This window comes from Musca autumnalis, unplaced genomic scaffold (assembly GCF_047663935.1).
Source record: "Musca autumnalis isolate F117 unplaced genomic scaffold, ASM4766393v1 scaffold_4, whole genome shotgun sequence".
In the NCBI taxonomy this organism is placed as follows: domain Eukaryota; kingdom Metazoa; phylum Arthropoda; class Insecta; order Diptera; family Muscidae; genus Musca; species Musca autumnalis.
Genome location: NW_027411977.1, coordinates 71,106,005 through 71,130,839, shown reverse-complemented (window position 1 = coordinate 71,130,839; position 24,835 = coordinate 71,106,005). Strand labels below are relative to the sequence as shown.

The following is a 24,835-nucleotide window of genomic DNA, read 5'->3' as shown; positions in this document are numbered from 1 at the left end:
GTTTACCGAAATTTAACTGTGCCAAATTTAGTACCTTTCGTACCCATATGTACGAATTTTCAAAACTTCCTCAATCCCACACTCCAACAGTAATCTTATTTCCTAGTTCCAGGATTGCATCTCTATCCGTTCACCCAAATCCGAATTGTACCAAATTTAGTACTTTTCGTACCATAAGTACAAATTTTCAAAATTTTCTAAATCCTACAGTTTAATTCCAAATTTCAGAATTCTAGTTCTCTCCATTCACCCAAATCCAAATTGTACAAAATTTAGTACCGTTTAGTACGCTTTGTACCCATTAGTACGAATTTCCAAAACATCCTCAATCCTACAGTCCCACAGTAATCTTAATTCTATCCGTACCATTTAGTATTTTTCGTACCCATAAGTACGAACTTTCAAAATTACCTCAATACAACCTTAATTCCAAATTTCAGGATTCCAGATATATCTGTTCACCCAAATCCAAATTGTAACAAATTTAGTAACAATTAATACGCTTCGTACCCATAAGTACGAAGTTCCAAAATAACCTCAATCCTACACTCCCACAGTAATGTTAATTCCAAATTTCAGGATTCAAGCTATCCGTTCACCCATATCCATATTTAGTACAATTTAGTACTTTCCATACCCATAAGTACAAATTTCCAAACCTACCTAAATCCTACAATCAATCAATCATAATTCCAAATTTCAGGATTCCAGCTCTATCCGTTCGCCATATCCAATTGTACTAAATTTAATACCATTTAGTACCTTCCGTATACATAAGTACGAATTTCGAAATCTACCTCAATCTTATATTCCAACATTAATCTTAGTTTCATATTTCAGGATTCTAGTTTTATCAGTTTACCCAAATCAAAGTTGTAGTAAATTTAGTACCATTTAGTACTTTTCGCACAAATAAGTATGACTTTCCAAAACTACCTCAATATCTGAATCCCACCATCCAACAGTAATCTTGATTCCAAATTTCAAGTTTTCGGCTCTATCCTTTCACCCAAATCCAATTTGTACTAAATTTAGTACCATTTAGTACTTTTCGTACAGATAAGTACGAATATTCAAAACCATTTCCTCATACCAGTTCCACTTCCCAACCTTGATTCCCATACCAAATATCAAGATTTTATCTATAATATAGATATCCGTAAAAATACACAATCGATACAAATTTTAGTAATTTTTAGTACTTTTCGTACACTTGTGGTTCGAAATTCCAAAAACCCTTTGGTACATCTTTCTAACTCTCCATTAGTGACGCTCATTACATATTTCAGAATTCTAGGTCTTCCCGTTTGCCTAATACAAAGGGTACGATATTTAGTACCTTTTAGTACTCTTTCAGTTCGAATTTCCATAAATACAGCCTTATTTCACTCCTACACACCAACAGCAACCCACACTCAAAATTTCAAGCTTCTAGCTTCAGCCGTTTCGTCTGGGCGATGATCTGTCACTCACTTATCACTAGGCTCTTTTATATAATAAGATAACTTTATTTCATATATCATACAATAATTAAATATTTAATGGTATAAAATATTTAAAAGGTATAAAAATTATTTCAGTTATTAATATACAAAAGGTCATTCATTCGTGCAACGGGACAACATTTTTGCAGAACAAATTTTTTTCACTTCATAGAATTTATTCAATTTTTTTAAATGGTTTGTGCGGAATCTTTTTGTATAATAAAATGGAATGAATGTCATTTTAGGCATTAACAGGCAAAAGTTCATTCATTCTCACTACAGGAAATCATTTTTGAGAAAAAATGCCAACAAGTCATAACCCTACTCTAGGTTTCATATAATTGAGCTTAATATAAATCGGGATGCACTCATTGATATGAGAGAAGGCTTCCTTGTCCCGCCTGGAATGTTTGTGGAACAATTGTTATTATATATTATATTAAAAATACCCCTTACAAAACCACATACTAACCCTTTATTTTAACAAGTTGATGTCGGGCCCAATAAGTGGTTATTTTGTAAACACTAAAATAAGTAGTTGGTAAAAGTGAAAGCAATTTTTAAGAGAGTGAGAGAGAAGAGAGAGCAGCAATGCCTTTCTCTTCTACCACAGGCTACCAGACAAATTTCTTCGGGTAAAAAATTTTAGAACTGATTTTTCGACATTTGTTTGACGATTTTTTGATAGTGAAGAGAAAATGAACAAAACTGGAGAAAAAGACGAACTCTGAAAAAACAAAATTAAAAACTGTGAAATAAAAGAAGAAAATTGATTTTTTATGTTTCTTTTTGACATTGCTACCAGATCTACAATTTTTTTGGTTCCTTTATGTTTCTGGTAAAACTGTCCATAAGAGAGCAATTTTGAGAAATTTTGACAGTTTTCTCTTTTACCGTTAAAAAAGTAAAGAACAAGCCTCAAATTTCAGTTGGTGCCTGCAGACTTTTTTTGCGAATTTTCTTGGAAAATTCGAGTTTTATGAATAGAGAAATAATAAGTTCAAATTTTAAAGCCATGAGAGCAGCCTTTAAGCCCCAGCTATGCGAAAAGTTTTGAACTTTTCAGCAGGAAGTACAAAACGGAGGTTATACATATAGAATACATTTAAAAGAACTGTGTAATTTTTTTGAAGCAAATTGAATTCGCTACTTCGTTATTTTTTCCAAACTTAGTTTCAGTTCGAAGATGGGCAATACCGGTCCACAGCTTCCGGTACTTCCCCCCAATATTAAGAAAATGACACTAAAATGATATGCACGATATCTCTTGAACGGGATAACCAATTTGTTCCAAACTTTGGTTCTCCTAACATTTTGTCCAAATTTAGTTTAACTTCTAAAATGGCCCATATCGGTATTTTCCTTAAGGTACCTCCCAAAAAAGGTCAGCATTTGTGCCTAAGTGTAGTTTAGAGGCCTGTTCGAAGATCCTTTGGAAATGTATACCGATGTTGTTCGTTGAGGTCCTGTTACAGCGATACTATATTTTCCGTGGACAAGTCCAAGTTTCCTGGCATACTGGTCCACAAGTGTGGGCGCGATACATATCGAAAAGATATGACTCCCAAAATAAGATCCACTTCCATAATAGAGTACATATGTCAGTCTATTCCTTCAAGTTCCTCCTCCGCAACACTTTAGAATTTTAATCCTAATCCACATTTTTGTCGGCAAGTTGAAATATCCAAAAAAAGAAACCAAATTCTGAAAAGGCATTCGATCTATCCGTAGATAAAAGTTTCAATTCACATAGGCTGAGGTTATATCTCTGTCGGCAAATACTTTTTACTTCTTTTTAAATTATATTTTTTTGTATTTTTCTTTTTGTTTATATCTTTACAAGTGGCTCCACTGTGGATACTTGGACAGACGGACAGACAGACGGATATGCACAAATCCACTCAGTAAGTTATTGTATTTATATCCCTAAAAGGAACTATGGGTCTATCTTGTTTCCTTTTGCATGTTACAAACCAGTAAGGAAAGGATCAAAGTCGGGCAGGGCCGACTATATAATACCCACACCACTGTGAATATGTAAAATATATATGGGAGCTAAATCCAAATTAGAACAGATTTCGATATAATTTTTTACATTTATTTGTGGACCAAATTCCGTCACATTGTCCAAATTTCATCAAAATTGTACATATATAGCGTGTTTCGTGCATAAAATACCAAAATATCAAATCTAAACCGATTTCGATATGATTTGTCACAGTTATTTCTAGGCTAACCACCGTTACATATTCCAAATTTCATTGAAATCGGACAAATATAGTGTGTTTAGTGCATCAAATGCCTCAAATCTGCATAAAATATATATGAGAGCTATATCCAAATCTGAACCGATTTCTATATAATTTAGCACACTTATTTCTAGGCCAAATCCCAGTAAACATTCCAAATTTTACTGAAATCGTACATATATAGCGCGTTTCGTGCATCAAATACCTAAAATCGGCCGAGAATATATATGGGAACTATATCCAAATTTGAACCGATTTCTATATAATTTGGCACACTTATTTCTAGACTAAATTCCGTCGCACATTCCAAATTTCATTGAAATCGGACATATATAGTGTGTTTCGTGCACCAAATGTCTTAAATCGGGCGAAGATATATGGGGGCTATATCAAAATCTGAACCGATTTTTACCAAAATAAATAGCGTTCGTTCTTTGGCCAAAAAAAAACTATCTTCCCAAATTTTCATGCGAATCGGACAATAAATGAGACCTGTACTTTGTTTACAAAAAATATAGGGACAGACGGATATGCGTAAATTGACTTAGAAAGTTATTCTATGTATATCCCTAAAAGGAACTATGGGTCTATCTTGTTTCCTTTTGCATCTTACTAACTAATGCACAAAGACATAATACCCCCTACCACAGTGTGGTGTAGGGTATAATTAAGTCGCAAATATAAGAGGATAAAACTAAAGAACCCCCCAATTTATTCTGGATGACACACGCACTTTTTGTAGGCATAGAGGATATTAAATTATTAATTATTCCAGGCGATATTGTTATCCAGTCTACTTTTGCGGGTTCAAATAAATTTTCTTTGATTTTGCATTTTTTTGTTGATTTTTGAGTTAACGATCTCCCACAAGTTCCAAAGGAGAGCTAATATCAGGAGAATAGAGAACTTCTGTCGAATTGTTTCTGTTGGCTCGTTATCTTTCTGAAATATCCATCTAAGTGGCATCTTCACGCCTTTTCACACGTTACGATACTTGAAACGATCCATAATTCCATTAATTTTCACCGAATCGAACTAAAACACGCGTTTTCGTTATCAGGACAATGTTCTGCACATGGTACTGGCGTGGTATTATTTTGGTTATAGCCCTATTGCACATATGATAACAAGTAAGAACGGCGTTAAGTTCGAACGGGCCGAACTTGTTATACCCTCCACCACGAATGTATGGAAGTGAAATGAAACAATTAGTTTCCTTTCGTTTACGAAGAAGACTAAATACCAAATTTCATCAATTTCGGTAAAACAATGTGGCTAAACTTCAAAATACCGAAATTCGGGAGGTACCGTTCTCTGGGAGCTGTATCAAAACATCGATCTAAAGAAGACTAAATACCAAGTTTCCTATATTTTGGTAAGATAATGTGGCTAATACCTTCAAGATACAGAAAATTAAGATGTACGCTTCTATAGGGATATAGGAAGAGTAGACCTATACTGATAATTCTCTTCTGGAATATTTTATAACCCCATGGAAGATTAAATAACAAATGTCAGTCTTTCGGTGGGATATTGACGTCACAACATTCAAAAATACGAAAATCGGCAGGAACCGTTCTATAGAGCCAATATATAAGCGTGGGCCTATACCGACGAATTTCAGCCATTTCGGTGGGTTGTTGTGGCCACAACCTTCAAAATACCGAAAATCGGGATGTACCGTTCTATGGGGGCAAAACGCAGGCTTGGACCTGTACCGACAAATTTCTGGGGGAAAATTGTATACCACCAACGAAGACTAAATAACAAATGTCTGCCATTTCGGTGGGCTATTGTGGCCACAGTCTTCAAAATACCGAAAATCGCGAGGTACCGTTCTATATGGGCTATATGCAGACGTAGACCTGTACCGACAAATTTATGCGGGAAAGTTTTATATCACCAACGAAGACTAAGTACCAAATTTCAGCTATTTCGGGGGAATATTGAGGTCACAACCTTCAAAATGCCGAAAATCGTGAGGTAACGTTCTATGGGGGCTATACTAAAGCGTGTATATATGCCGACAAATTTCGTATGGAAAGTTTTGTACCCCAAAGAAGACTAAATACCAAATTTCAGCCATTTCGATGGATTATTGTGGCCACAACCTTCAGAATACCGAAAATCAGGAGGTACCTTTCTATGGGGGCTATATGAAGGCGTGGACATATACCGACAAATTTCATATGGAAAGTTGTATACCCCCAATGAAGACTAAATACCAAATTTTAGCCATTTCGGTGTGATAATGATGTTAAAACCTTCAAAATACCGAAAATCGGGAGGTACCGCTCTATGGGGCTATATTAAGACATGGCCCTGTACCGACAAATTTCTGGAGAAAAGTTTTATACCCCCAACGAAGACTAAATAACAAATTTCTGCTATTTCGGTGGGCTATTGTGGCCACAATTTTCAAAATACCAAAAATCCGGAGGTACCGTTCTATGGGGGCTATATGAAGGCGTGGACCTATACCGACAAATTTCATATGGAAAGTTGTATACCCCCAATGAAGACTAAATACCAAATTTTAGCCATTTCGGTGTGATAATGATGTTAAAACCTTCAAAATACCGAAAATCGGGAGGTACCGCTCTATGGGGCTATATTAAGACATGGCCCTGTACCGACAAATTTCTGGAGAAAAGTTTTATACCCCCAACGAAGACTAAATAACAAATTTCTGCTATTTCGGTGGGCTATTGTGGCCACAATTTTCAAAATACCAAAAATCCGGAGGTACCGTTCTATGGGGGCTATATGAAGGCGTGGACCTATATCGACAAATTTCTGGGGGAAAGTTTTATACCCCCAACGAAGACTCAGTACCAAATTTCAGCCATTCGGAGTGATAATGAGGCTAAAACCATAAAAATACCGAAAATCGGGTGGTACCGTTCTATGGGGGCTATATCAAAACGTGGACCGATATAGGGGCTATATCAAAACGTGGACCGATATAGCCCATTTGCAATACCAAATATCCTAGGAGTAATAGAAACTTCTATACCAAATTACAAAGCTCTATCTTAAAAATTGCGAGCTCTATCTTGATTTCAACAGACGGACAGACGGACATGGTTACATCGACTTAGAATTTTACCCTGATCAAGAATATATATACTTTATAGGGTCTCTGATGAATATTTCGATGTGCTACAAACGGAATGACAAATTTAATTATACCCTCCATATTATGGTGGAGGGTATAGAATATAAATTTGCTGTGCCATTGTTCTCTTTGAGCGTTACATTAACACACTCACCTCGTTGCTCGATATTTATTTTTGACCATTCATATGAAGTGAGAAAGAAAACAATTGTTTGTCACTAAACGCTTGACTGTTCGTTCAGTTCATTTACACAATTCGGACCCACAACACATTCGAAGTGTTGAAAAGACGAGGAAATAAATCGAAAAATGATGAGCTATTTACAATCGCCAAAAATGAGATGAACGTTTCGTTGAACCGAAAAAATTCAAATTATTACGTTTTTAATTAGTTTTTATTTTGAACAATTAGATTTGTTATTGACTGATTTGATGCGAAATGTCAACAGACTTACGCTTAATTTGCTTACTGCCAAACATAGTGAAAATATATGGAAAAAATTGCTCTAAATCAAAATATTAAAGAAAATACTTTCTTCATTTGTGAGATTTTAATTAATTTAATTAATTTCGACCTATATAACCTAAGGAGATTGAGATTCTACTGAAAAAAAATTATATCTAGCGAAGTCCTACGCTATGCGACCACGTTCCGTTAACGGGTTAACATATATATCAAGATACAACTCGCGATATTTAAGGTAGAACTTTATAACTTGGTATATAAGTTTCTATTACTCCTAGGATGTTTGTTATTGACAATGGCTTAGATAGGTTCCCGTTTTGACATAGCTCCATAGACGGGTGACTTCCGATTTTCGGTATTTTGAAGGCTGTGTCCTCAATATCCCACTAAAAAAGCTGCAATTTGGTATTAAGTCTTCGTTCAGGGTATACAACTAACCACCAGAAATGTTTTTGTGTACGGCCACGTCTTCACATTGCCACCATACAACAGTAGTTCCGATTTTCGGTATTTTGAACATTGCGTCCAAATTAAAAAAAATAAATTTGGGATTAACAGGCTGTTTGTGTATGTCGATAGAAGGATGTGTGCGTAAGGAACAAGTTCAAACTCTTGTGTGTTTTTCAAAATTGTTTTTTGTTTTGAAGCAAAAGCAAAGGTACAATTATTTCGAAAACTAAAGTTCGGGCGTGTTTCATTCGCACACATTCTTCTTTCGACATACAGAAACTGGCTGTTAGTCCTCCTTGAAGGTTAAAAACTTTCCTCCTAAAATGTTTTGGTAAAGGTCTAGTTCTTTATATACCACCCACAGAACGGTACCTCCAGATTTTCGGTATTTTTTGAAGGTTGTGGCCTCAATCTCCTAGCGAAATAGCTGAAATTTGGTATACAGTCTTCGTTAGGGGTATACAACTATTCACCAGAAATTTGTCAGTATAGGTCGACGTTTTCATATATCTCTCACAGAAGGGTGCCTTCCGATTTTCGGTATTTTTAAGGTTGCGGCCTCAATATTCCACCCGAAATAGCTGAAATTTGGTATATAGTCTTCTTTGGTTGTATAAAATTTTCGGCCAAAAATTTGTCGTTATACATCCACGTTTTCATATAGCCCCATAGGACGGCATCTCCCCATTTACGGTATTTGAAGGTTGTGTCCTCAATATCCCACCGAAATGACTGAAATTTGGCAATTAGTCTTCATTGGGGGTATAAAACGTTCCACCGGAAATTTGTCGGTATAGGTCAACGATTTCACATGGCCCTCATAGAAGTGTACCTCCAGATTATCGGTATTTTGAAGGCTGTGGTCTCAATAACCCATCAAAAAGGCTGAAATTTGGCATTTAGTCTTACATGTGGGTGTAAAATTTTCCAGCTGAATTTTGTCGGTACAGGTCCACGTCTTTATATAGCCCCCATAGAATGGTGCCTTCCGATTTTCGGTCATTGGAAGGTTGTTGCCTTAATATCCTACCGAAATGGCTGAAATTTGGGATTTATTTTTATTTGTGGCTGTATAGATCCACGTCTTCATGTATCCCCCATAGAACGGTACCCGATTTTTGGTCTTTTGAAGGTTGGTATTTAGTCTTACTTGTGGGTGTAAATCTATCCAGCTGAATTTTGTCGGTACAAGTCCACGTCTTTATATAGCCGCCATAGAATGGTGCCTTCCGATTTTCGTTCATTGGAAGGTTATGGACTCAATATCCCACCGGAACAGCTGAAATTTGATATTGACTCTTCGCGGCGGGTATAAAACTTTTCACCAAAAATTTGTCGGTACAAGTCCACGTCTTTATATAGCCCCCATATAATGGTACCTTCCGATGTTCGGTCTTTTGAAGGTTGTGGCCTTAATATCCCACCGAAATGGCTGAAATTTGGCATTTATTCTTATTTGTGGCAGTAAAACTTTCCAGCTGAAATCTGTCAGTATACGACCATGTCTTCATATACAGGGTGTTTTTTAAGCCCGATAGAACTTGAAATTGTAAAAAATAACACAAAAAATTAAATTGTAATCAAAATTTTTTTATTCGAAAGATCAATACGTGACATTAACATTTGAAAATGATTTCGGGCATATGGGCACCGCGGCTGTTCTTGACGAAGTGCATTCTGGACGTCCAATTTTTGGCCACTTTTTCGAGCACTGCTGGCCGTATGTCACGAATAACACGAACAATGCTGGCCTCCAAGGTTGTTGCTGGTTTATCAGCATAAACCAGTGACTTCACGTAGTCCCACAGGAAATAATCGAGAGGTGTCAAATCGCACGACCTTGGGGCCAATTTACAGGTCCACTTCTCGAAATCAACTTATCGCCAAATTTTGATTTCAATAAGTCGATGGTTGCGTTCGCCGTATGGCACGTAGCGCCATCCTGTTGAAACCACATCTCCTCCGGATCAATGTCATCCATATTTTCAAACAAAAAATCATTGATCATGGTGCGGTAACGATCTCCATTGACCGTAACGCGAGCTCCGGCCTCATTTTTGAAGAAATAAGGTCCGATGATGCCACCAGCGTGAAAACCGCACCATACGGTGCATTTTTCTGGATGTAATGGAGTCTGTAGGGTCTCTTGTGGATTGGTCTCACTCCATATGCGGCAACTTTGCTTATTAACAAACCCGTCAAGCCAAAAATGCGATTATGTACGCCATACAAATGACGAAGTCGTGTATAAGTTGCGCGAATGATTTTCAAAGTAAATTTGGATAATTTCGTAGCGTTGTTCAAGCGTGAGTCTATTCATGATGATTTGTCAGAGTATACTGAAACAAATAAAAAAAAAGTTTCATCAAAATTTAATTTTTTGTGTTACTTTTTACAATTTAAAGTTCTATCCAGCTTAAAAAAACACCCTATAGCTCCCACAGAACGCCACTTTCCGATTTTGGGTATTTCGAAGGTTGTGACCTTATTATCTCACCGAAATGGCTAAAGTTTGGTATTTAGCCTTCATTGGGGGTATACAACTACCCACCAGAAATTTGTTGGTATGGGTCCACGTTTCATATAGCCCCCATAGAAGGTTACCTTCCAATGTTCGGTATTTTGAAGGTTGTGGCCTCAATATCCCTTCAAAATGACTGAAATTTGGTATACAGTCTTCGTTGGTGGTTTTAATTTTTTCCACCAGAAATTTGTCGGTATAGGTATAGGCCCGTAGAACGATACCTTTCGATTTTGAGGGTCATATTGAGGCCATATCTCACCGAAATGGCTGAAATTTGGTATATAGTATTCGTTGGTGGTATGAAATGTTACGCCAGAAATTTGTCGGTATAGGTCCACATTTTCATATAGCCTTCATCGGTATTTTCAAGGACGTGTCCTCAATATCCCACCGAAAATGGCTGATATTTGTTGCTTAGTCTCGTTGCGGATATAAAACTTTCTACCTAAAATTTGTCGGTATAGGTCGACGTCTTCATATAGCACCCATAGAACGTTACTTAACGATTTTAGGTATTTTGACTATTTTAGCCATATTATCCAACCGAAATGGCAACAATTTCGTATTTAGTCTCCTTTTCATTTACTCCTGCAAAGAATTGTCGGTAAAGGTACATGTTTTCTTTTAGTCCCCTAGAACGAAAACTCTCGATTTTGAGATTTTTAAAGTTACAGTCACATCACTCAACCGAAATTGCTGTAATCTGGTTTCAATTAATTTTTGTTGGAGGGTATAAAAAGTTCGGCCCGGACGAACTTAACACCGTTTTTAGTTGTTGTTGTTGTAACATTGGAAGAGATCTAATGCGACGTAACACTCTTCTCTTCGCCCTGCCACTCTCGGGGTGCTCGACAAACTGTCGATTGAAGTAACTTGCACACCTCTTCGGGTCAGTCAACGTAACGTCGCCAAACGTGATTGAGGTCCTGTCATCCCGCCTTCCGGGATTCGAGAGTGACTTAAGCGTTGTCCACAATTTACTTATACCGGATCCAATGTTGCAACTCTTCAGATGATTTAACCACTTGTTCCGCTTATGTTCGCCGACCAGCCTGTTAACTTCCAGTGTCAGTTTACTGACTCTGGGGTCGTCGGGGTTGGTTCGACGAAGCTCATCACGCTCATTTGCTAATCCCGTCGCCTCTGCTGGGAGGTTTGTCTTACTTCGGGTATTCGACCAGCAGGTATATGGCGAGCGGCTGCAGCATTGATGATGTCTCGGAACGTCCTTACCGCTACCCGAACATCAGAAGGACTGCGCAATTCTCTGAGGCGGTGATTGGTGAACTCTCTGAAACTTTCCCATGATTGACGAATGTGCGGCGTTCAGAGGTGATGAAATTGGGTGGTCTGCTGCTGGAGACAATTATGGGGAGATGGTCTGATCCAAGGGAAATGACGGGTTGCCAGTTGACGTCATTTCTCAGACCCGGTGACACGATGGTTATGTCTGGCGAACTGTGACACGCTCCTCTAATTCTCTTAGGGGCGTCCTTATTGACCGAGCAAAACGTAGAGCTATCGATCTGCTCAGCCAGCGCTATACCTCTCTGGTCGTTTCAGAGGGCCGAATACCACATCTCATGATGCGTATTAAAATCCCCCAGGACCAGACGATTATGACCTTCCAAAAGCGGGCTAATGTCTGTCTTATAATCTGAGATACAGCTATTTCTCGGCGGGATGTATACGTTCAGCAATTCTATCTCGGCAGTTCCACACCTGACTGCTACCCCCATACATTCCATGTACGGGTCGTTAGAGGCAGGCTCAAGCGAGATAGGTCTGTATTGAACAGACTGGTGCAAAAGGAAAGCTAACCCCTCATCTCCACATCTGGTGCGATCCTTCCTTATTACGTTGTAACCATCACAACGTACTGAGCTGTGGTCGTTCAGCGAAACCATGCTGAACGACCACTGCACCACCGCGACCTTGATCTTCTTCCGATTCATAAAGTCCACTATTTCATCGATCTTACCTCGGAGCCCATTGCAATTAAATTGCAAAAAGGATGCATTTTCTGAGATTGGAACAACAACGGCTGGTGTTAAATGCTGCGCGTGTGGCTGCTGTTGGGGGGACGGCGGGGGAGTTTCGTAATCCGACGACGAAGGAGTTTCGTAATCTTACGACGACGACTCACTGGGGGCTGTGTTCGCTCAGCATGCAGCAGCATAGTCCCTATCGTAGTCCCTCGCGTGGGCAAGTCCAGAGCAACCCCTTAAATGCACCCACTCCTGACATCTATTGTATCTCATCGAAGATTGGATATGGGTGAAGACGCGGATGTGACAAACCGAGCACAAATATATTGGTCCTGGGTTTTCCTCCGTCCCGGTATGGACCAAGAGAATCCGGAGCAGACATTCCGGGATATGCCGCTCCCAGCACAGAAAAACGAAACAAATACAAACGCATGTACACTGAGGAGGCAGCCGCTGGCCGGAACGCTGATGTTGTGTGGTCCCGGGTCAATCCGGTACAGAGAACCCGCTGCCGTGGGATTGTCCGTTTTTAGTTGTTATTTACAGTGATATTGGCTTGCAGTTCAATGGTTCTATCCATGTAATCATAGAAGTGCGTCTCAGAATTGTTTCCAGTGCTGACAGCATTTAATTGGTCTCCCTCGGAAGAGCTGCCAAACTGCAACCGAGGGTTTTTGTATGTATCGTATTTTTCTCCTTTTTTTAATCCGCTTTAAAGCATTTTTGATTAATTGGTGAATTTTGTGAAAAAATTCTATGAAATGAAAAAAATTGTTTCTCAAAAAATTATTTCCTGTTACACGAAGGAATGGCCTTTTGTCTAATAATGACTAAAATAACTTTTATTCCATTTACATTTTAAAAAAGGTCCCACACAAACCACTTATAATTGTTATGATATATGAAATAATGTTTATATACTATAAAATGATATACATATACATATATGTTATAGTACGATGATAAAATTAGTGAGAAACAAACGATTATGTCATTTTGGTTATGTCGTGTGCTCCTATGTTTTGTTTTCAGTTAAATATCTGTTTACAGTGACTTCAAAAAAAATTTAAAAATTTTTGGAAAAATAAAAACTTTAAAAGCTTTTTTTGCGGAAGCTTTTTTTTATCGAATCACTTTATAATTAAGGTTTTATGCAATCTTAGGTAAAAACACATCAAATTTTCATACAGGGATACGAGGTTGTAAAAAGTCATAACCCTAATGTACATAAGTAATTTATTATTGAATATTACAAATCCGACGTATTGAAAATGAAAATGTTAAAAACTAATTACTTGCACTCAATTAACTATTCATGAATAATCACTAATATGATTGACATATTTCCATTTGTTTATTATTAATAACAACAATTAATTAAGTTAATATGTATTATTGTCAATATTGTCAAAATTAACAAGAAAATGGGTACAATTTGATTGTGTTAATTAATTGTACATTTTTTATGGTAGACTAGCATTTAACAAATAATTTTCCAATTATTTCGGTTTATTAGTAGTCATTAACCTATCTAATAGATAAAGTGTATTCGCATATCTGTTATTAAACTATTTAAAACTTTTTATATGGTGTAAATTCAGAAAGTCATTTTTGTGAATTAAAATTTGTTTGGGCCCTGGTCCACCTTAACATGTGAAGTTACAGGATTCATCTTGGTTTCTCTTTTATCTCAAGTGAACATTGAATTACCCGCGGTGTACATGAGGGAACTGCATTTTCCAGAAGGTCTGGTAAAAACAACCGAGAAATCAGCTAGCCAGAACAACATAAACAAGCGTTAAGTTCGGCCGGGCCGAACTTTTTATACCTTCCACCACGAAGTGCATTGAAGTGAAAATAAACAATTAGTATCCTTTCGTTTATGAAAGTATGTACTGAGCTCTTCCTCCTATTACTTGCAGGAGCAAAATATCTTTACTGATATTACTACCTTTAAAAGAGTCCCATATGAGCTCTTTTAAAGCGAGTAATATCAGCGTCATCCTGTTCTTTCCAAAACATGGACCAATATTAATAATTTAGCTTTTGTATCCTTTTGGCAACACAAAATATTAAATGAGAGCAATCGCTGTTCGAAAATTTGACAAAAAGCCCTCGAAATACCTGAAATTGGGCAACATAGTCTAGACTTAATCCTGCATATATATAGGAATGTTTTGTACCTGTAATAATGTTGTGTATCGTTTGAGGCTGTGTAAAATCTTGTCATGTACCAAGTAATTTCAGGAGGAAACTTTTGCTAAATATCAAATTTCGGTTATATCGGTTGAACAAGGTGGCTAATATGTGAAGGGTTCCGTTCTATATGAGCCTATATTAAGACGTGGCCCTATTTCGACACATTTTAGGTGGTTTTTTACCCCCCACAAAAACTAAGTACCAAATTTCAGTCATTTCGGTGGGACATTGAGACCTCAACCTTCAATATACCGAAAATCTGGAGGTACTGTTCTATGGGAGTTAGATTAAGACGTGGACATACACCAACAAATTTCATGTAGAAAGTTTTATACCCTCAACGAAGACTAAATACCAAATTTCAACCAATTTGGAGTGATATTGAGGCCACAACCTTCAAAATACCGGAAATCGGGAGGCACCTTTCTAAGGGGGGTATAAGAAGGCGTGGACCTATAATAACAAATTTCAGGTTGAAAAATTTATACCCCCAACAAAGACTAAATAACAAATTTCAGTCATTTTGATGGAACATTGAGACCCCAACCTTTAAAATTCCAAAAATCGCGAGGTACCGTTCTATAAGGGCTATATGAAGATGTGGACCTATAACGACAAATTTCAGGTGGAAATTTTTGTACCCTTAACGAAGACTGAATACCAAATTTCAGCCAATTTGGTGGGATATTGAGGCCAAAACCTTTAAAATTCCAAAAATCGGGAGGTACCTTTCGATGGGGGCGATATGAAGACGTGGACTATTACCGACTAATTTCAAGTGGAAAGTTGTATACCCACGACTAAGACTAAGTACTAAATTTCAGCCAAGTTGGTGTGATATTGAGGCCACAACCTGCAAAGTACTGGAAATTGGGAGGCACCTTTCTATAGGGGCTATATTTCAGGTGGAAAGTTTTGTACCCTTAGCGAAGGCTGAATACCAAATTTCAGCCATTTTGGTGGGATATTGAGACCAAAACCTTCAAAATACGGAAAATCGGGAGGTATCGTTCTATGGGAGTTATGTGAAGTCGTGTACCTATACCGCAAATTTTAGATGGAAAGTTGTATACCCCCAGCGAAGACTAAATACTAAATTTCAGCCAGTTTGGTGTAATATTGATGCTACAACCTTTAAAATGCGAACAATCCGGGATATAAGAAGGCGTGGATCTATAACGACAAATTTCAGGTGGAAAATTATATACCTTCAACAAGGACTAAATAGCAAATTTCAGTCATTTCGGCGGGACATTGAGACCCCAACCTGCAAAATACCGAAAACCGGGATGTACAGTTCTATGGGGGCTATATGAAGACGTCGACCTATACCGACAAATTTCAAGTGAGAAGTTTTATTCTCCCAACGTCTGGACCACACACAGAGAAAAAAAATTATTTGAAAAATATTTTCTAAAAGATCTAATCCGTGGATTTTTAAAATATATTATTTTTAAAAAACCACGCATTGAAAAATATTTTCTACAAGTTGGACACGTAAGCGACAATTTTGAACTTTTGTGTGGGATTTTTTTTCTGTGTATAATTATTTTTCATCCGGCTTACTAACGTCTGGACCACAGGCAGAGAAAAAAAGTTAATTGAAAAATATTTCCTAAAAGATCCAAGTAATAAAAAATATTTTCTTAAAAATCCAAGTATTAAAAAATATTTTCCAAAAGGTCTAAACCAGCGTTAGGCACCATACTTTTCTATTGCATACTTTACGGGGCGTCATTGTGTGAGTGCATGCTTTTTCTATGGGTTGAATTGTGTGTGTGGAGAGAGCAACGTTAAATGAGCGCACGTCGGCGCATTGAAAAATATATTTTAAAAAAATCCACGAATTGAAAAATATATTTTAAAAAAATCCACGCATTGAAAAATATATTTTAAAAAATCCACGCGTTGAAAATTTTTTTTTAAAAAACCCACGCATTGAAAAATAGTTTATAAAAAATCCACGCATTGAAAAATATTTTTTAAAAAACCCACGCATTGAAAAATAGTTTATAAAAAATCCACGCATTGAAAAATATTTTTTAAAAAATCCACGCGCTGAAAAATAATTTTTAAAAAATCCACGCGCTGAAAATAATTTTTAAAAAATCCACGCGCTGACAAATAGTATTTAAAAAATCCACGCATTGAAAAATATTTTTTAAAAAATCCACGCGCTGAAAAATAGTTTTTAAAAAATCCACGCATTGAAAAATATTTTTTTTGAAAAATCCACGCGTTGAAAAATATTTTTTTAAAGAATCCAAGCATAAAAAAATATTTTATAAAAAAAATCCTCGCATTGAAAAAATATTTTATAAAAAAATCCACGCGTTGAAAAATATTTTTTAAAGAATCCAAGCATTGAAAAATATTTTATAAAAAATCCTCGCATTGAAAAAAATTTTTAAAAAAATCTTCGCATTAAAAAATGTTTTTTAAAAAATCCACGCATTGAAAAATATTTTTTAAAAAAATCCACGCATTGAAAAATATTTTTTTAAAAATCCACGCACTGACAAATAGTTTTTAAAAAAGCCACGCATTAAAAAATGTTTTTTTTTTTTTTTAAAATCCACACATTGAAAATATTTTTTAGAAAATCCACACATTGAAAAATATGTTTTAAAAAATCTACGCATTGAAAGATATTTTTTAAAAAAATCCATGTATTAAAAATAATTGTTGAAACAAATACGAGTAGTTAAAAGTATTTTTTAAAAAATCCATGCGTGGACAAATATTTTTTCACAAAAATCCAAGTATTTACAAAATATTTTTAGAAAATTATAGGTATTGAAAAATATTTGTAAAATTCAAGTATTGAAAAAATACTTTTTGAAATATAAAAATGAAATTTTTAAAAAAATCCACGCATTGAAAAATATGTTTTAAAAATCCACGAATTGAAAAATATTTTCTAAAAGATCCAATTCGTGGATTTTTAAAATATATTTTATTTAAAAATCCGCACTTTAAGAAAATAAAGATACATTCCGTAGATTTTTAAAATATATTTTATTTAAAAATCCACGCACTGAAAAATATTTTTTAAAAAATCCACGCGTGAAATAATATTTTTTTAAAAACCTTTGGAAAATATTTTTTAAAAAATCCACTCGTTGAAAAATATTTTTTAAAAAATCAACGCGTTGCAATATTTTTTTTTAAAGAATCCAAGGATCGAAGAATTTTTTATAAAAAATCCTCGCATTGAAAAAAATTTTATAAAAAATCCTCGCATTGAAAAATATTTTTTAAAAAATCCACGCATTGAACAATATTTTTTAAAAAATCCACTCATTGAAAAATATTTTTATTTTTAAAATCCACGCATTGAAAAATATTTTTATTTTAAAAATCCACGGATTGAAAAATATTTTTTTTTTAAATCCACGCATTGAAAAACATTTTTTTTTAAAAATCCACGCATTGAAAAATATTTTTTTTAAAAAATCCACGCATTGAAAAATATTTTTTTTTAAGTCCACGCATTGAAAAATATTTTGTTTTAAATCCACGCATTGAAAAATATTTTTTAAAAATTCTACGCGTTGAAAAATATTTTTTTAAAGAATCCAAGCATTGAAAAATATTAAAAAAATCGACGCATTGAAAAATATTTAAAAAAAAAAATCCACGCATTGAAAAATATTAAAAAAATCGACGCATTGAAAAATATTTAAAAAAAATCCACGCATTGAGAAATATTTTTTTTTAAATCCACGCGTTGAAAAATATTTTTTAAAAAATCCAAGCTTTGAAAAATATTTTCTAAAAAATCCACGCATTGAAAAATATTTTCTAAAAAATCCACGCATTGAAAAATATTTTTTAAAAAATCCACTCACTAAAAAATATATTTTTTAAAGGGGTAAGGCAGGGAAGACTATTGTTTCAGATCTTGCCACAGATCTTCATCAGTTCCCTTGTTTCTTGTTTTTCAACAAGAAACTTTTTATACCCAAGTGTCAATTGTCCGCTCAAATAGATACGTGTGCAAAGAAACACTCTGATCGAGAATTTCTTTGGCACTACCTAAACTCGAGCAACTTCACTTGCAAACAAAACCAAATCTTTCCCTCTGCTATGCGTTCGTTGATTCTCAGCGAAAACACATAACTAATTTGTTTGTATTCAGTGAAGTTGCTCGATCAGAGTGTTTCTTTGCACACGTATCTATTTGAGCGGGCAATTGACACTTGGGTATAAAAAGTTTCTTGTTGAAAAACAAGAAACAAGGGAACTGATGAAGATCTGTGGCGAGATCTGAAACTATAGTCTTCCATGCCTTATCCCTTGGTAAACATCGCCAATTTTTTCCCACTAATAAATTATAGTTATTTTAATAAAATATTAAAACAACGACTATGGGATTAAGCCTGACTATTTTGAAAAACAAAATAGAAGTCGTCATCCCAAATAATAAACGCCAACCCCCCACATTGAAAAATATTTTTTAAAAAATCCACGCATTGAAAAATATTTTTTTAAAAATCCAAGCATTGAAAATATTTTTTAAAAAATCCATGTATTAAAAAATAATTGTTGAAATAAATGCGATTAGTGAAAAGTATTTTTTAAAAAATCCATTTTTAACCAAGTATTGACAAAATATTTTTAGAATAATATAGGTATTGAAAAATATTTTATTTTTAAAAAATTCAAGTATTGAAAAAATACTTTTTGAAAAATAAAAAAAAAATATTTTTAAAAAAATCCCCGTATTGAAAAATATTTTTAAAAAAATCATCGTATTATTTTTTTTTTAATCCAGGGCCTAATTATGTGATTCGATATCGGGATGTTTCGAAGCGAGTACTGAAATTTGGGATGACAATATTCCTTATCGAGTAAAATTATCGAGTTATTGAGCATAAATTTGCGATAAATTACTCGTAGCTAAATTGCCTATCGTAAAACAACAAAATGAAAGATTCCCAGCAAAATGTTCGATGCCATTGAATCATGGGTGCAAGTGATCTGGCATGTCATCTTTTTAGCATTTTCACTCATGAATTTTATATGAACGTGACCACCATAAGATGACATTCATTTTCGGATCTTAAGATGACATTCATTGTAGGATCCTGCTGCACCGCAACAGAGTTTACTTCGTCCACTCTCAGCCACTGATTTTGTTTCATCTATTTTCTATTATCTTCTCATCACCAGTTCAGATTTCGACATGGACTCAAACAGCACTCCTTTAAGAATTTCTAGTTCGTGAACCTACATTTAATTTGTAATTTTGTAATTTTATAACAACAATTATGGAAATGTATACTCTTTTGTTTTGATGTCGCTACATGTAGGGATGTACAAATCGACTTGTTTGTTTATAGTGATCTGTACAAATGATTCAAATGTTGATGAAAAGATTGGATCTTACACGACTTGCTTTGAACCAATGCAAAATATGCCATGAAAACACGTCATGAGAAGACCAACTGGTCTTTTATGAGAAGACCAACTGGTCTTCTATGAGAAGACCAACTGGTCTTCTATGAGAAGACCAACTGGTCTTCTATGAGAAGACCAACTGGTCTTCTATGAGAAGACCAACTGGTCTTCTATGAGAAGACCAACTGGTCTTCTACGAGAAGACCAACTGTTCTTCTATGAGAAGACCTAGGGTTCTTCTATATGAAGATCAAGTGTTCTGCTTTAAGAAGTTTAATGTTTTCCTACGAGAGGACCTTATGTTCTTCTATGAAAAGACCTAATGTTCTTCTATAAAAGACCTACCTACTCCTATTGGTCATCTGTGAAAAGACTTCTGGTGTTCGGCAAAAAAAATGTTGGTCTTCCAGAAGACCTACTGTTCTTCTATAAGAAGACTTAAAGTTCTTCTATTAGAAGACCTAGTGTTCCTACTGGTTTTCTATAAAAAGACCTATTGGTATTGTATGATAAGACCTAGTATCCTTCTATGAAAAGACCAAATGTTCCTTATGAGAAAACCTATTGATCGTCTTGGAGAAGACCTAGTGTCCTTCTATTAGATGACCAAGTTTTTTTTTTATGGTAAGACTTTTTAGTTTTCTACGAAAAGCCTTATTGGTCTTCTATGAGAAGACCTATTGATCCTCTGTAAGAAGGCCTACTAGTCGTCTATGAAAATTCCAGTTGGTCTTTTGTGAGAAGACCTACAGGTCTTCGGTGAGAACACTTTTAGATCTTCTATTAGAAAACCTGTTGGTATTCTATTAGAAGGCCTACTGGTCTACTACAAGAAGACCTAATAGTTTCTAATATGGATCGACTTTTTGCAGTAAAAAGTCTAAAAATCGTGATCGACTTTTGTTGGGAGGAAAAAATGCATAATCGATTAGCTTGTGATCGATTTTCGAGTTTGCCCTTAGATTGTTGACTTGGCGGTTTTACACTTTTAGCGGTTTTACAGTTTCAAAAGAAAACTCGAAAATCGATGAATAGTCGATGATAATCGATTTTCTGGGGTCATGTAAAAGTCGAAAGTAGAGTTTTAAGACAACTGAAATAATCGCCAGACCGAAAACTCACATTTTTAGTCGAAAAATCGATTAATGCTTTCCATTACCTATCCCTAGTCTTTAATGAGTAGGCCTATTAGAAGAGTTTCTATTATACGAGTTTTTGGCCTTCTTGGAGAAGACCTGTTGTTCTTCTATGAGAAATCCTTTTGGTCTCCCATGTACATATTAGAAGATCTATTCGTCTTTTATGAGAATACCTCTTGGTCTTCGATGAGAAAGCCTTTTTGAAAAGTTCTACTATTTTGTCTATTTTATTACAGAATTCCGATATGACCTAATATACATGAAGTAACATGCACATCTAAATGTTATCATCAATTTGTGGTTAAATAGATCTCTCACTAAAACGCAAATATAATTATGACAATAAATGATATCAACGAACATGTGTAATCCAACAACGGATACGACGGACGATTCGGTGAGGCAATATTCCAATTTCCACTAGATTCAACAATTTTTCGTGGCCATGCAATGCGTTACTGATGACCTTGTAAATTTAATATTCTAAAGTGTTGAACGCTGTTGATATTATCTCTCAATTGCTTCGAGGTATAAAGTTTCGCTAATAGAACACGATAATTACTGAGCCTCTAAAATTGTTCAGTTGGAAATGTTCGCACTATTAATAATTCAATTTGTGCTATGTCAGTGATGTGTGGGTTGGGGGAAAGTGCGGACAGAGTCAAATATATTATGAAGTGGGGGATTATATGTGAAAATTTATATGTTTATGTTTGTTTATCATGAAGTCAAAGTGACAATTTAATTAGAAACCAATCGGGTGTTGGTACTTGCGTTTAGATAATGCAATTTAAATAGGTAGGCGTTATTTAAATTGCCATGAAATTTTGCTTACTTGTTTGGTGGACAAATATATTGGAAATCAATCTTAAGAAACACCTTAATACCCTAGACCAGGAGCGCTTTTTAAATAAATCGCGAATCACGTTGGTATTTTTAAGGGGTTTTCGTGTTTTTACGATTTTGCTTGGAAACCCCAAGTCCTATTGAAATGGGATTAAGAAAATGTTTAGCTATGAAAATTCTCTACAAGATTGGCTTTCCTGATATCTTCGTAGTTTTTACCGTTATTGAGATATATAAGTTCAAATTAGGACAATGGATTGACTGTATCGCCTTCTTATAAAACAATATTATACACAGTGCATCTTAACAACTTTATGTGAAAATCGCTCACACCAAGGAAATTTTTTGCGGATTTTGAAACAGCCATGTTCATAGATGAGAAAAATCTAAAAACAAGAAAAAATCGCTAGATGGATTTTTAAAAAAAAAAGGTTTTTACGATTTTGTTTGGAGAGTAAGGGCTGCATAAGGTAAAGTGGCTAAAGCGACCGTTTCTAAGACTTACAATCCAAATAAGCAGAAGGTAAAGTGTTCCCACAATCCTTAATAAGACAAGTCAAGTCGGCTCGTAGATCAATATCTTGGTCCCATTGCAGAAGCAATGGCCTCCGCGTGGTACTCCCTGGGGACCACTTCATAGTTATGTAGTGGAAGCTAATACAAGCCTCGTTTTGCCAGGCTGGTGGCGAAGCTGGCAACCCTAGCACCAGTCTAGGATGCCTTAGACCAATCATCTACCCATCCGAATACACATTGATTAATGAAACCGTTACAAATGAGAATCAAACACCAACCCCCTCGATGACGACCATTGGAATGAAACAAAGGATACGAATAGGCTCTTGGAATGTACGTACTATGTTGGAACCATCGGTAACTTGATAATTCTCCCAATCAAAAAGGAGAGAAGTTAAGACAATACAGCTCTGAAGATAAGAAAGTAAAAAGAAGTGCCAGGAAAGATAGGAGGAACAGGATACAAAGTCTTGCAGAAAAAGCCAGCGAGACGGGAAGATTGAAAGACCTATACAAAATAATAAAACAAATTGCAGGAAACAACAAATGCAGCGCAAAACCCCTCAAAAATGAAAATGGAATCCTTACATGCGATAAGGACAAGCTGTTGAAAATCTGGGAAAAGTACTATAAAGGACCATTGACAACGAGCAACAATGAAAATATAAATATACGTGACTGTGATCCAATGCAGCACACAAACAACATCAGAGAAGATATTAATGTTTTAACTCCAACACCGGCCGAAATATCGGAAGCAGTCCAGCAACTTAAAAGTGGCAAAGCAGTAGGGCCAGACGGCATACCTCCTGAAATCTTAAAAATTGATATTCAGCTAACGACAAGATTAATATATCCAATTATTAATCACTTTTGGACAAACGAGTACCTGCCGAAACACCTATAAGAGGGATTAGTCATAAAGTTACCCAAAAAAGGCGATCTTCAAAACGTTAGCAACTGGAGAGAAATAACGTTGCTAAATATGTTAAATTAAATCATTGCACTTATTCTTCATAAGCGCATATCAACAATTATTGAACCCCAACTAAGACCAGAGCAAACAGGTTTCAGACCAAACAAGTCATGTGTAGACCACATTAACAGCATCCGAGTGATCGTAGAGCAGTCTGCTGAATGGTGTTCTCCACTGTATCTAATATTTGTGGACTTTAAACGAGCGTTCGACACAATCCACCACAACGCTATTTGGAATGCATTGGAATGTAAAGGTGTACCCCGTAAAATAATTAACCTGATCAAAGAGCTATATAAAGATGCACATTGCCGTATATCTAACGAAGGCCTTGCAAGTGAAGAAATAAAGGTTAATGTTGGAGTAAGACAAGTTTGCGTCCTATTGCCGCTTCTATTTAACATTGTTCTTGATGTTATTATAAGATGAGTTATGGCAGAACAATGTGGAGTGACAATAGACCTACATGGAAATTTAGATGATCTTGACTACGCAGATGACATTTGCCTCCTGTCACACCGTTTCTCCGACATGTCTTCAAAACTTACAAATCTTACGGACAGAGCTGTTAGAGCTGGACTTCACATCAATATAGCGAAAACCAAATCAATGAGAATACATAGCGGAAACACCAACCACTTCCAAGTAATGAATCAGCCAATTGAAGATGTATCCTCATTCAATTATCTCGGCAGCATTATAACTACAAATGGCGGTAGCGACAAAGACATACAACAAAGCTAAAACTGCATTTGGAATGCTTAATAAACTATGGAGAGATAGGACTATATCCTCGGGAACCAAACTAAAAGTATTTAACAGCAATGTAAAATCTGTTATGTTATATGGCTGTGAAACCTGGATGATTCCAAAGAACCTAATGCGCTCCATGCAAGCATTTACGAATAGGTGCGTGCGTCGCATATATGGTATTTACTGGCCCAACACCATAACCAACAATGCTCTGTGGAATATGTCGAATCAACAACCACTGGAAGAAGAAATTAAACGAAAGAAATACAGATGGCTTGGTCATACCACGAGAAAAGCTTCGACTGACGTAACCAAACAACTAATCGAGTACAATCCCCATGGTTCGAGACGTATTGGTTGACCGAAAAGCACCTGGAGGCGCCAAGTAGAATCTGAATTAAAAGAGTGCCGAATAACATGGAGTGAAATGAAAAACCTTGCCATGGATAGAGATAGATGGAAAACATTTGTGGCGGCCCTATGTTCCAGTCGGAATTAAAACGACTATATATACGATTTTGTGTGGAAACCGCAAGTCCTATTGAAATAAGACTATAGAAAATTTTGTACAAGATTGGTTGATTGATATTTTCCTTGGTTTTACGATTTTTGAGATATAAATGTTCTGATCAAACATTCAGATTTTTTTACAGGTCTTCAGGATTTAAATTGAAAACTGCAAATTCTTTCAAACTAGGAATAAAGAATATGTTGTTGATGTAAA

General features: G+C 35.6%; 1 protein-coding gene across 10 annotated transcripts in view; it reads left to right on the top strand.

Annotated features, from left to right (window-relative positions):
* The first annotated feature begins 13,780 nt into the window (after positions 1-13,780).
* LOC141404284 (carbonic anhydrase 7-like) overlaps positions 13,781-24,835 on the top strand; it is a 29,857-nt gene continuing 18,802 nt past the window's right edge. For 2 of the 10 annotated variants that reach the window (XM_073987727.1, XM_073987726.1), the window contains exon 1: positions 13,798-14,030. Coding sequence is in view for 2 of the 10 variants with exons in the window: in XM_073987725.1 (XP_073843826.1) it covers positions 14,001-14,025 (25 nt within the window). In the remaining 8 variants the exon portion in view is untranslated. Of the gene's footprint in view, positions 14,168-24,835 lie in introns of all 10 variants that reach the window. The other 8 variants (XM_073987725.1, XM_073987721.1, XM_073987722.1 and 5 more) reach the window with 8 other exon arrangements.